The following is a 14751-nucleotide window of genomic DNA, read 5'->3' as shown; positions in this document are numbered from 1 at the left end:
CCTGTGTTGCGCTACTGAAGAAATGTGCGTGTGTGTGGCGTGTGTGTGTGTGTGTGTGTGTGTGTGTGTGTGTGTGTGTGTGTGTGTGTGTGTGTGTGTGTGTGTGTGTGTGTGTGTGTGGGTGTGTGTGTGTGTGTGTGTTCTGGTTGTTATCGGTCATGCCTAAGCCTTTCTTCACTTGCAATTTCCTTTGTTTTGCTTTATCACTGACTGCACCACTGCCATCAGAACATCTGCCTGTTGATACGGCACCTCATTAACTCAAGGGCAGCGAAAGGGCTCAACTCATCCGCCTCCACCTCTTCGCCTGTACTTCCTTCTCTGTCAGCAAGGTCCATTAAAGTGGTTTACAATGATAATGTTCAAGATCAATGGAGATCAAAGGCCTTGGTTAATATTTGATTACATATTCACTAGTATTGCTCCTAATTATTTTCAATCAGTCACACTCCTAAGCTCGCATTCACAACATAACCTACTTTTGGTAGGGAACTGTCAGGCTGTGTCTGGTGTGCACATTTTGTTATGTTTATAATAGAGTGCCCCCTAGTGAAGAACCATGAGGTTACACGTTGAAGTAACAAATGAAAGAATAGCATAGTGATCAATTAAAACTACTTTTTGTAGAAAGTTATTGACATAAAAGTTAATACATTTGTGCAATTTGTGAATAGATAGTAAATATAACCTTTGTCTACTTAAATTGCACATACGATTGCTTTACAAAAGCAATATCCCCTATTTATATTGGAGTGGACGTGTTTAATATGCATTTAAATCAACCAAATTTGGTCAGTGTGTAATTTTAAGGGTTTTAATCGAAATTATTTTTTCATTACTGTCCTAAAAGGTCAAAACAGTCTTATGCATTTTGTGATTGTAGATTGCAGGCTTATGTTATAGTTAGAGCTGTCAGTTAAACGCGTTATTAACGGCGTTAACGCAAACCAAATTTAACGGCGTTAAAAATTTTAACGCGCGATTAACGCAATTATTTTATAAAAAAAAAAAAAAAAAACTTTTTTTTTTTTGGCTCAAAACAAAGAAGCAGTAGCCTGACTGCTATGTTCAAATGACATTTGTTCAAAGCAGTCGTTTAATTGCACTATAGGCTCTTTTTTTGTATCGTCCTGTTTTGATCAGTGTATATGCCAATGTTGTTATCAATAAAAAATCATTTGCACAAGGCAAGCCGATGCACTTCACCATGTTAATAAGAGAATTAAAATGAGAAGAATTATGGGACAAAAAAATCAAGGGATATTTAGCATAGAAAAAGAATGTGCGATTAATCGCGATTAATTAGAGTTAACTATGACATTAATGCGATTAATCACGATTAAATATTTTAATCGCTTGACAGCTCTACTTATAGTGCTATACTATAATACCTGGGTCGATGAAATGTTTAAAAAATACAATCTTGTTTTGATAAAAAGCTGTACAGTTTGGCAATAGTTTGTGTTACGATACCAGTGATATTAGTGTGCTTAGAGTAAGGGTCAGTACTGATGTCAGACAGAGGGGGCGGTGTTGAGGTGCTCAGCACAGGTAAGAAGCAACAGCTGAGAGGACAGGGGTCTCTGGGAGTTTTGAGACTGAGTGGAGAGTGCCTGGTTTTCAGCAGGTGAGACTGAGGGGTGAATGAGAATAACCCGAGGGATCACTTTTGGGATATATATCTATATATATTAGTGCTGTCAGTTAAACGCGTTATTAACGGCGTTAACGCAAACCAAATTTAACGGCGTTAATTTTTTTATCACATGATTAACGCAATTTTATTTGTATTTAAAAAAAAAATAATAATTATCGTGAGTTAACTATGACATTAATGCGATTATCAAGATTAAATATTTTGATCGCTTGACAGCACTAATATATATATATATATATTTTTAAAAAAAAGATATATATATATATATGACGGTTTATCCAACCGGAACGAGGAGCCGGTGCGGAGTGTGAGAGACGGACCTGTGGTGAGTACCTCGCACCTAACCCCCTAGATAGGTTAGATTGTACTCACCCAGGGAAATATTAGGAACAATACTCAAGTTCAGCACACCACGTAGGGACAGACTCAGGTTACGGGCTGTCTACGGTCAGCATCGTAACATTATTTATGTCAGTGCACTTTATAAAAAATATATGTTGTTCAATTTTTGAATTAATGAAGTGTATTGGGCCGCCATTCTCAGTGCAAAGGTCAAACAAGCTCCTGGAGAATCTGCATGAATATGCATTAAAGTGAGTTTGGCTCATTCAATCTGGAGCAGGGGAATAAAATTCCTGAGAGGTGTAATTTGCCCGGTAACTCAGGACTCTACTTCTCTCCCCAAAGGGCAGAGCATCCGGTAGCAATTGTGGTGCACTGCAGGCAGGAAAACTGGCAGAGAACCCCAATCCATTTGGATTTAATGAAAGAGGTGGGGGACAGAGAGTTCACTAGGCTGCAGACAGAAAGGAGATTGGACGCAGGGATGGATGGACAGACGGATGGATGAATGGCTAGATGGATGGACAGAAGGATTGATGGATAGATGGATAGAGGGCTGGCAAGATGGATTGATCGCGGGATGGATGGGTGGACAGCTGGCTGGGTGGGTGGATGGCTAGATTCATTGATGGATGGATATGTGGAAAGATTTGATTTGTCGTTTCTTAAATGTAATTTATGCATGTATTTTTTCCTGGACTGCTTGTGACATGGTTGTAGAATTCTATGCATGGGTGGATGTGTGTGCATGTGGACAAGGATTTATAAACATTTAATGTTATGTAAGAGCACAATGGATGACTCATACAAGACAGAATTACATATGATCAATTAAATATTATGAGGTGGAGTTGCTACATCTTAAAGCTTTGTTGAATGTGGTTCTTTATGCTCCCGCCACACGATGGTGCTACAAGACACAAGAATACAAGACTATGTTTAGCATCCACACACATTGTTGTAAACTGTGGAAACTATTCCAATGTAGTTGGTTACATACAAGAGTAATTTACAAGAAACAACCATATTAAATTAATGCAGTGAAACACTATTAAAATTACATCAGAAACTGTATTGGGGTTTATAATGTACTAAATTAGAGTTTTTTAATGTTTACATTAGGACCCATGAGAGGCTTCTAATGGACTTCTAGAACTAGAAACTGTGTTTAAAACAAACGCTGAAATGAAAGAAGGACAGAAAGAAGAACCAAGCAAAAATCTGTTTCAGTTTCTTTGTGGCCAAGGTATTTCCATCTTGAATGATTAGCATTATTGATTATTCATCCTTATCATTGTGACTCTATGAAATGCAATACTCAATGGCGCAGGGCCGGCCCGGGCATAGGCAATATAGGCCACCGCCAAGGGCGCAACCGTCCATGGTTTTATCGTTGGCCAAGCAGAAAAAGAAAAAAAACGTTTATATTTACAACAACAAATAACTTGAATTGAGAAATTAATTATTTAATACTAAAGAAAATGGACAGACTTTATGCTGATCCTTTGGTCATAGTCCATCCCTATCAAATGTAAACCCCATTTGTTAACCCCAAAGAAAATTTAAGAACAGAAAATGATTAGTGACAAATATATCGAATCAATATCATTATATTAATGAATCAAACAGGGGTCAAGTTTGCGATGTAAGAGTAATGATGACTAAAAACTTGGCCGAAGGAGGGGCACATTTTGAGGTTCCCCTAGGGCACCAACAAGGCTAGGGCCGGCCCTGCAGAGGACCCTGCTCAAACGCGACAAACACTGCATTGAAGTCAGCGTGTGTCGCGTGTTTTTCCAGCAGGTGGCATGCTTTGGCATGTTTTTATTACATACAGCACCGTAGCCCGGAATTGTTTTTGTTTATCATCTGCCTCAAGACTGTGTTTTTCAGTTTTTAGTCATTTCATTGTGACATTTAAATAATCCTTAATCAGATCACTGTTGTTTGCTATTTATTCATGAATTTCACGTTTGAATAAGAGATAGAATAACTATCGTATGGTTTACGTTTTCGGTATTGCCAAGGTAGCCTACATCAAATATGATGTAGGCCTACCGTATTATTTTAAGAGTGATAAATTGTGATGGATCCATATCTTTTATTGTATTGTTTTAACGCAAGCGTAGCTGTTGTGATGGTCTGTCCCTGCTCGGTGTTTGGCACGTGGCCCAACTGGGTGGAGCGTAGCTTAGCCACTGTGTTGCTTTGCGTTGTTTTCTCCACCGCACGCCAGTGCTTATGCAGCGATAGCAGAAGAAGGACCTCATGTGCAGAGGAGACGCCGATGCAAATTGGGGAATTACTCCGGGACATCCCTTGAATTGACTTGACATTCGTCCCGCATTGGACACTGGATTTTGTGTTCTGATAACCCAAAGCACCCGTTTCATTTGCCGCACCGTTTGCAGGGGGGGGCTGCAGAACCTGCTGGGGATCGCTGCTGCTGCTGTCACCGAGTCGCGGGAAGACAAGGACGTTCCACCTATTCACTTGTGATCACCGCACAGGGCTGTTTTGTGAAGCACCTCCGTGATACCAACACACACACTCTCACCTGGAAGTGTCCGTGGATCGTCAAATGTTGTGCCGTGGCCCAATGGACTTGAGCGTGCGAGGAGAATGCTAATGAACGTCGCGCTGCGTCCTGCCGACGCGCGCTATCCTCCAGTGCTGCTGAGGGGCGACAGCAGAGGTAATCCTTCGTTCAAGAGGCACCCTGCTCCCTCGGATATCTAAGTAAACGCTTCTTTTTTTGTTGGTCATTCCTTTATCTGTATATCCGTTTCTCAAAGGAAACGAGGGACGTGTTGACAGCGTACCTCTGTGTTTTAAGACGGAAGGGCGATACAAGGGGAGCTAGACGCCCCTTCCACCTGCTGTTGAAAATGGGCAACAGTTTTTCCAACATTTCTGCCTTCCAGTCGCTTCACATAGTGATGCTAGGTTTGGACTCTGCAGGCAAAACCACTGTTCTGTACAGACTGAAATTCAATGAATTTGTGAACACCGTGCCAACAATCGGATTCAACACAGAAAAGATTAAACTTAGTAATGGCACCGCGAAGGGTATAAGTTGTCATTTCTGGGACGTGGGAGGCCAGGAGAAGCTGAGGCCCCTGTGGAAGTCGTACAGCCGCTGCACGGACGGTATCATATACGTGGTGGACTCCGTGGACGTTGACAGACTGGAGGAGGCCAAGACGGAACTGCATAAAGTGACAAAATTCGCGGAGAACCAAGGCACGCCGCTGTTGGTGATAGCCAACAAACAGGACCTACCCAAATCCCTTCCTGTCGCAGACATTGAGAAGCAGTTGGCTCTGCACGAGCTTACTCCATCCACCACGTACCACGTACAGCCCGCGTGCGCCATCATAGGCGAGGGGCTGCACGAGGGCATGGATAAACTGTACGAGATGATAGTCAAAAGGAGAAAATCTCTAAAGCAAAAGAAGAAACGATAACAGCCACTCATGTGTGACGTATGATGCAAAGTTAGTGTAACTAAATACTATTCGGGTATGCCAGTGTTGCCCCAAAAGAGGTTTACTTTTCAGTGGTTCTATTATTATTTTTGTTTATCCTTTTACTTTGGGTTATTAATGTCAAAGCTGTTAAGATGCTGTGAACCAGCTGAATGATGCTTTTGCACACCATAATGGTGCAGAATTTATACAAATGTTTAACCAAATACATACAAAAAAGAAACACTTGAAATGATTTCTCTTAAGGACTTGAATGGAAATTACAGCATTGAAAAGGAAGAAATGAAAACGGGCTGGCCCGTGATTTGCTGCTTTCCTCCTTTGGATCTTCGATGTAGCTGGACGTTTGACTCTGGAAGCAGATCACCAGACTGTAACCCACGGAGTACTTTTATGGATGCTTGGAACTGTTTCTGCTCACCGGCCACACGTCTTCAAGGAATGCTTCTTTGGAAAAATACCCCACCCTTTTGTTTTTTTGTGATTTTTGCACGTGGCTGGGGTTATACTCACTTTTTGCCCACTGCTCATGTCACACAGTGAATCTGTGACTTATCTGTTGCATATGAGCCTTCTGGTTAAGGATGACAGATGACAACAATGTTTCCCGAGTGTTGAAGTAGCCTTTACTATGTGTGTTGGACAGAAGGTGCCACTTGCTCACAGTTGGAGCAGGATGGGGGGGTGGGGTCCACTATTTTGCACTTTTCATTTCCTAACGAAATAGTAGAGTACTACACTGTATAGCAGAGTCGGACCTCGCCCCTTTATGTATTGACAAGCCAAAATTGAAGTATTTTTGGAATATTAAAAGATGATGAAATGGATTGCTTTGGTTGAACGTTGTCCCTCATTTACATAACGGAGGTGTGTGAGTGTGGTGCCTGGTATGGTGATGACCTACTCAACTGCAGAGTTGCTAATGTAAGCAGATGGGCATGCCCTCTGACGCGACCTAATTGATTGTTTTCCTTTTATCAAGCTACTCGCCCCTTTTAGAGAGAGAGAGAGAGAGAGTAACGCTCACACTTTCCAGGTGTGATGCCAGAATGAGTGTGTGGAGGTCAAAGGTAACGAGGTTCAAAGCCCCTGGCTCCCACAGAAATTGAATGAGTGAATTAACAATTCCGAAAATAGGCCTTTGTTAAACATCTGACTTCCCATTAAAGTACAATGAAAGGGTAGATGTACAGCTTATATAAAATGAAATGTCAGCAATGATTCTAAAATCTCAAATGAAACGGCTACATAGCCACAGTTTCAACGATTTGCCAGGGTTAAAGCCCACATCTTCTGCTGTATTTCTAAATAATGTCCATACATCTCTTGTTCCTCCTCAGAATAAATATGCACGCCTCAAGAGAGCCGAGCTAGCTCTGTAAGAAGCGGGACGGCTCGGGGCACATGCAGGAAGTTTTACTGCTTCTCCCTAATAACTCGCCCTTCAGGGGCCTTTAAATATACATCAATAGCAGCAGACAGGAACCCATCTTTGAGACTTGTGTGGTACCAGCAGTAATATATGCACGTGGGGCTTGTTCCTAATCTTCTAGAACCTCCTCACGGAAGTACATTCTTACTTGGGATCGTTTTGATTTATTGATGGCTGTCTTGTTTGTAAAGCCGATGTTATCATCACTGGACGCCATTGATTGTTTCCGACATCCGTTGAGCTTCTCATGCCACTCTCGTTTCAGTAGCATTAGTCGCTATTTTAGTCTCGTATTTGTGCTCATTATACATGCTAAGGTGGCATGCAATGGGGAATAATGATGAAATGTGATTTCTGACATTACGACAAACAGTTATGTTTTGTACATATTACAGGGTAATCTCACAATATGAGAAAACATGGCCAGGCCTTCATAATTATATGTTGACACAACCGCATCCCCCCCATCCATTATGTGCCCTGACACCACCTTTATCTCTGGCTTAAAATATAACTAACTCATGCATGTTTTTACCTGTCTTGTTGTCAAAATTATGTTATCAGAATAAGAAGTCTCCACAGTTCCATTCCCAGAGAAACACTATAAAACCCCATTTCTACAACATGATATGCAACCAGATCCCATTGCACACATTGTACAGATCACATTGTACAATCCCCAATTTATCATCAACAATAATGTGGCAAGTTCTGTGTTGCCTGGCGATCAGGCTTCCTCATTTGTGGCCGTACCTCAAAGATAAAATAATGAAGGCAATGCAGACTTGGAATCAATACGGATTGCTGAGTCACTGTGTGCCACAGCGACAGGCACCAGTCTGGCCTCTACCACTGTTTTATGTCAACAGCTTTGAGATCGATAGCTTGAAGAATGTTTGCAGAGTATTATGCCGAGTTTCGTGGGTAACTGCTGATACAGGCACGGCAAAAACAGTCTGGAGAAGGAGAATTCCCTGGAAAAGCCTCCCCCCATCCCTCCCTCCTTGTGTAAAGAAAGCCATTGTAGAGACACGGCAGAACTGAGAAAGCCTCTTGTCTTTTAAGGACAGGCTGCGTTACTATGGCAACAGCAAGGGCAAAGCCTTAGCTAGGCCCTAACCTCTTCTGAGGGTCTAGCTATGACATGCCTACATCTAGGGGGTTGTAACTGGTCCCCACTGGTGTGGGATGTAAAACCAGAGCACTGATATTAAGATCATTCAAGATTGCTAATAGGGTAACCGTTTTAAGCTGGATATTTGTATCTTGTATTATTGATCGTCTAATCAAGTCGTGCTTTTCCCCCCTCCATCGAACACGGCCTAGAGCAATGAGCCGTGTGTGATACAAGACGGAGACAGATCCACAGGTCGTTAGTCATGGGAAGGATTTAAGCTCAGTAGAACAAACAGAGCCGCTAATGAGGAGGAGCAGGTTCAGAGTTTGTGTCTGTTCCCCTACAGTCCGTCCAGGATTGTGTTCGTTCAGTTGAGTACTCTTTTCCAGGTGAAGAGTCAATAGGTAAAGAGCGTGTCACTTTGTGTTGCTACATAACGACGTGACCCAGGTTATATTTGAACCGTAGGAGATAAGACAATAATAGCAGCATGCTAGATTTGGCCTGTTTGGCCACAAACACTTTCGGCAGTTGCTATGACTTTCAGTAGTTGCCATTCCATCGTCATTGGTATGGCGTTTATTGAAACTGAACATTTCGGAAAAGCTTTCACAAAATATGGCTTACAACCAAATAAGAAAATAATATTAATGATTTAAAGCAGTTTCATTAATTGGCATCACAAAAACAGCATAAGCCACAAATCACATGCTGGTCCCAGACAATTGATCTCTATTGTCTTATTCATCCATCCAAATGGCTTTTGTTTCATCAACTAGATACGCACACACACCCTGACAGAGGCATGCAAGTACGACGGAACACAATGTGATCCGCCTGTGGCACAGTGCAGGAACTCCTTCAGCATTCCCAAATGCACATAAGATACAGCAAGTGTCTCCTGTTATGGTAGAAACTAGACCCAACCCCCACACCCCAACCCTGAGTTATACCCGCTCACCTTATGTTATTCCACCCAGAACACTGTGTACCAACCCTGGGCTGCCCAGAGACAGCCCAGGTTGTATTCCTTTCAGCTTTTCCTTTTTCTTTATTCTTGAGTTACGTACCAATACCAACCTTCCTTTTAGTTTTTTCATCCTCTCCCTCCTCCTCCCTTTGTTATGTCCCCACCCCCACCAACACGGCTGCCTCCCTTCCTCCCCCCTCCCTCCCTCCCTCCCCCCCCTCCCTCCCTCCCTCCTTCCTTTCCTCCCTTCCTCCCAACACCCTTCAGTGCTTTAATTAATTACTTAAGCCAGACTGCTACATTGGTGACAGCCAATGCAAAGTGCTTATCAAGGAGAAACAAGGAACATTGTTTGCGTTTTCTTTTTTTCTTTTTTAATGGAGGTTTCTTGGAGGTGTGTGTGTGTACATTTACATTTACATTTAGGGCATTTAGCAAAGCAACTTACAATAAGTATGTTTGTCATAAGAAGTGAAACAATATATTGCTGTCAGTACAGTAAAGATGTTCATAGAACCAAGTGCAAGTACTAGCAATCGCTAGGCTAGCCCTTTCCCCGTGTACAGCAATGATAGCAGCTACTGCAGATGCTACACAATTAAGTACTATGAATAAGTGCAATGTAGATTAAGTGCGTACAATAAGTGTGTGTGTGAGAGAGATAGTGTGTGTGCGTGTGTGTGCCTGGGCACGGGTGTGTGTGTGTGTGTGCGTGTGGACATGCGCATGTGCATGCGTGCGTGGGTGCGCTTTCAAGCTTGTTAAATCACTGCAAATTAAAAGATAATAACCTGACATTGGAGATGTGAAAAAACAAAAAAAGTGTGTGGATCAAAAAGTTTGTTGTCTCCTTAATTGCCTCACATCAGGGACAACGCTTTCATGAGTTAGACAAATCTGCAGTCAGCAGACCAACATGAAACCAACATGCTTTGACAAACATTTAGAGGATCACACAACCTTTTCCAGCAGCATTTACTGGGTGATTTATCTTGGTGTTTGGAATCTGTCCATCTGCCGTGTATAGATCTTGTAACATCATATCACATGATGCCTCCATTTCGGAGTTATTGGAGCATGTGAAGGTTATTGGTAGCAATGGGGTTTTGGTCATTGTTTAGTAATTTATCCTGAAATTATTTGCCTTTATGAGATGTGTTCAAGAAATTCAACGCACATCATGATGTATATAATGTCCAGTGTTCTCGTTTAGGCCTTGTAATGGCAACAAAACAACAGGAACGCCTGCTTGGATCCTGCATGTCCTTTTACAGTATGTGCTATGTGTGCTAAGCAAAGATTTTTTTTTGTTGTTTTGACATATAGGTCATTCCCTTCTATCCCTCGTCTTATTTTCTTCATCTTGGTCTGCTTTCACCCACAGAGGTATTTCCATGGCAGCCAGTGTGTGTGTGTGTGTGTGTGTGTGTGTGTGTGTGTGTGTGTGTGTGTGTGTGTGTGTGTGTGTGTGTGTGTGTGTGTGTGTGTGTGTGTGTGTGTGTTTGTATATGAATGTATGTATGTATGTAAGGTATTCTGGGTGCGCACAATGTGTCCACACGCATCACATTCAGTCAACAATACTATACTGAACAGATTCTAGGGCTATAGCGTTTAATGACAACAACAACAACGTTTTAATGAGTGTTTTCAGCACTGTTTATTGGGTGCCGAAGGGCTTTTATTTTTTAGAATAATTAAGATGTGGATTGTATGCCTAGTTTTAAGAGCTTGTGGGTGAAAATGATAGTCACTTGGTGAGTCTGTGTGGGGCTGAATGTTTAGATGGGGTAAGGGGAGTTTGAGGGGTAGTTGGTGTGCAGCTAGTGTTGTAGGGTATGGGAACTGTGTGTGTGTGTGTGTGTGTGTGTGTGTGTGTGTGTGTGTGTGTGTGTGTGTGTGTGTGTGTGTGTGTGTGTGTGTGTGTGTGTGTGTGTGTGTGTGTTTCTTATGAACAAAAAAAAAGAAAAAGAAAATACAAGAATGAAATAGCACAATGCATTTTTATGACTTGTAAAGGTAATGCAGATTACAATGGTTACTGGGAAACATTCAATTACAATGTGATTTGAAACAAATTAAGACAAGATGAAAATGGTATTTAAAGGAAAACAAAAAAGCTCCAATCAAACCATTGAGAGCATAAGGGTTTCCCAAAATAGTTGTCGGTTGTTGATGTGAATGGCCTCAGTTTTACTGGCCAGCTACACAACGTATAGATGGACAAATTTGACTTGATTGTTTTAATTGGTGGTCACACTGGGGTAATTGATAATTCACTCTGACCGACATTGTGGCAGACAAACACACAGGACGTCTAACTCTGGAAAACACAACATCAATTACCAGCCCACGCTAAGAACAGGAGAAAAAGGAGGGAAAAAAATGGGCACCCCAACGCTCAAAAATACTATATAATGCAATAAATACACAATGAGACACAGTAGAAAACATTCAACTGATGCATGCACTTCCTGAAGGAATGCCTGAACTGAAACGTCAGTGGGAAGATATTGGTGTAAAGAGCACCTTCAACCTGGGCCAGGGAGCTCTGTCATTGGTCCGTTGGTCCAGGGAGGGCTTTCATTGGTCCGTTAGTCCAGGGAGCTCTGTCATTGTTCCGTTGGTCCAGGGACGGCTTTCATTGGCCCGTATTTCCAGGGAGGGCTGTGATGGTCCGTTGGTCCCTAGGTAGTTGAGAGACAGCTTTACTGTAATGTATAGGGGGTCTCCTTGAGCTCCTGGGTTGCTGGGCCCCCTGGGGCCCTCTAGGCTGGGGTTTTGGTGTTATGGGCTTTGGGGTCTTTTTTTTGTCTGATCAGAAATTCTCTGGGAGAGAGAGAGCGAGAGAGAGAGAGCGAGAGAGAGAGAGCGAGAGAGAGAGAGAGAGAGAGAGAGAGAGAGAGAGAGAGAGAGAGAGAGAGAGAGAGAGAGAGAGAGAGAGAGAGAGAGAGAGAGAGAGAGAGAGCGCATGGCAGTGATGCGGGCAGGAGGAGAGGACAGTCTCGCTGCCAAGATGAATGGGGCAGTAAAACTCAATGTGGGTTGGTGCTGGTGGTGGGGTGGAAGTAGCGTGTAGCTAGTGTCCCAGCCGGTCCCAGCAGGCCCTTGTCTCCATATAGAGTCATGTTCCCCGAGTGCCGTCTCCCTCGCAGACTAAACTGTAAGACGGCGGTTAGTGCGGGCATTAATCAGCCCCCTCTCGCCACAACACAACAGAACCGCCACACATAGCTAAACAAGAGCAACTCTTCCACTGCATCGTTTTCCCTCCCCTAACAACAGCTAGCTGTAGCCATTGTACAAAACACTGAACAAGACACACAAACACAGACACAGCTTCTTTTTAGTTGCTGCTTTTTCATCCTCATTTGTGGTCAATACACAGCATTTGATATAATTAACAATTATATTTTTACTTCATGTAAACATTATAGCCTATTATTTCTCATGACTCGTTTTATGTGGCTCTTTTTTTTGTTGTTATGAACAAAACATGTAGCCTTAATAAAAGAAAAGGAAGATTTTTTACCTAAATGCATCATCATGCAGATGTCATTCACATGTGAAGTCCTATAGGAAATTATTCAGTAGATGATTGTGAAATGAAAATGGTGGCATTAAAACCAGTTATTTTTTTCGAAAATGCAGCTGAAGCATGTTGCCTCTCGCTCATACTTCATCAAGTAGCACAGCATGTGCTAAACACACTCTCTCCATCATCCTCCGTCCTCAACCACCCACACAGCCCCCTATCTCTATCTGTCACACACACACAAACACACAAACACACACGGGCACTTACACAGAGAGCATTTGCCTTTAATCCTCATGCCAATTCTTGGGATTAACTCATTTCCTGTGTTTCTTAAAATTTCAGGAGAACATTTGTCTTCCTCTTCAAGTGTGTGCTTTCGTGTGTGTGTGTGTGTGTGTGTGTGTGTGTGTGTGTGTGTGTGTGTGTGTGTGTGTGTGTGTGTGTGTGTGTGTGTGTGTGTGTGTGTGTGTGTGTGTGTGTGTGTGTGTGTGTGTGTGTGCGCGTGTGTGTGTGCGTGCGTGTGTGTTATTGTGCATATTATATTGTCGACATTCATTTTATATTTTGTGCATGTGAAATGTAGCTTATATTGTGTGTACTGTATCCTGTCTGAGGGAATATTTTTGATACAGTATACCTGCCTACGCATCAAGCCTATTTATATAATCTCTCTCTCTCTCTCTCTCTCTCTCTCTCTCTCTCTCTCTCTCTCTCTCTCTCTCTCTCTCTCTCTCTCTCTCTCTCTCTCTCTCTCTCTCTCTCTCTCTCTCACACACACACACTTGCAAACACACACACACACATTTGTATTCAAATTCATTTTCAAATAAAACTGCCCAAGGACCACCAAACACACACGTACACTTTCAAAACATACGTGTCCGCATAAACATGCACAGACCCCATTCTATTGGTGCTTCAGGAGCATTAATATGCAGATGAATTATGTATTTCATGGGATGACAAAGGAGGTCTGTCACACGCAGCATAAACAGGCTGGAGCTCCGCAGTAAAGCCGGTCAACATCCATCATTTGCCAAGACAAAAATAGCCCCCGCCCCAATTTACCCCCGACATTTCCCTGTACTCCGAACCAATGACCACTCAGCTAGGCCCACACCTAGCACATCAACACACAAGAGACAAGAAACTCGAGACAATGACTTTACATTTGTTCCTATTTCTTTCTTGTTTGTGTTTGTTTGTCTTGCATTCTTTTGCATGCTTTTCTTCATTGATTCATTCGCCGATACATTGTAATGACCAGCTCAGCTTTCTCTAGCTGCGCTACCTTGACGTTATACCTTTCTGTTTTACATTCCTTTCAAGAGCCTTCCTAAAGAACCCCTTCCTGTCTCATCGCGTAATGTCAGAATTCGGCGGTAACTTCACGTCAAACTATTAGAAACAATCTCCGTTCACCAGCCACATAGAAGCAAGCAGCAGATTAAAAAATAATGATAATACGGATATTCGGGGGAACTGCGAGAGAATGTAGTGTGAGTGACCACAAGGACAGAACAGTGAAAAAAAAATTGGAAATGAAAATCGTGAGGGATGGCGAATGTGCTCTGCACATCGTGGCTTTGCTGGAGATCGAAACTGATTTCTAGCAAACCAGACCACTGAAATGCCTTTTGAGATTTCCCATGGCTGTGGATTATACTTATGTACATTATTATTCTTATTAATAACGATTTATCCCTATGAATCTTTTGTTCCTGGGGAGGTTATGACTGCCTATATACTTCTAGAGGTATTTTCTGTTGTTTCCTAATCATTCACGCATGCAGATAAATTGAAACATACCCACTCACACCCTTAATAAATGTTAGCACATATTTTCCAAATAAGTAAGCGATAAACCGATCCTAATTATGTCACACATGAAGCTATTCATATTCGACTCCCCCTCCCACACACACACACACACACACACACACACCCCTCCTGCCCTGCCCCCCCCCCCCCCACACACACACACACACACACTCCAACAGAGCAAGAGGACGGCCATGATGGATGGCAGAGGATGCTGTGTTTGGTTTATCAACAGTTGCCATTGCTTTGAGGGAAGAGCTGCGGATGATGGAGTGTGTTTGTGTGGGGAGGGGGATTCATATGAATGTGTGTGTGTGTGTGTGTGTGTGTGTGTGTGTGTGTGTGTGTGTGTGTGTGTGTGTGTGTGTGTGTGTGTGTGTGTGTGT

The 14751-nt window shown here is 42.6% G+C and overlaps 1 protein-coding gene across 1 annotated transcript; it reads left to right on the top strand.

Annotated features, from left to right (window-relative positions):
- Nucleotides 1-4214: 4214 nt before the first annotated feature.
- On the top strand, nucleotides 4215-6314 carry arl4cb (ADP-ribosylation factor-like 4Cb). The gene has a single exon (XM_030343841.1). The coding sequence runs from the start codon at nucleotides 4888-4890 to the stop codon at nucleotides 5464-5466; it is 579 nt and encodes a 192-aa protein (XP_030199701.1). The 5' UTR covers nucleotides 4215-4887; the 3' UTR covers nucleotides 5467-6314.
- Nucleotides 6315-14751: the final 8437 nt, after the last annotated feature.

This window comes from Gadus morhua, chromosome 20 (assembly GCF_902167405.1).
Source record: "Gadus morhua chromosome 20, gadMor3.0, whole genome shotgun sequence".
Taxonomy (NCBI): Eukaryota; Metazoa; Chordata; class Actinopteri; order Gadiformes; family Gadidae; genus Gadus; species Gadus morhua.
The sequence above is the reverse complement of the archived record's forward strand: the minus strand, read 5'-3'. Positions and strand labels throughout refer to the sequence as shown.

Bases quoted from the DNA above. Each gene is read 5' to 3' on its own strand.
- arl4cb (XM_030343841.1), top strand. From the start codon at position 4,888: ATGGGCAACAGTTTTTCCAACATTTCTGCCTTCCAGTCGCTTCACATA.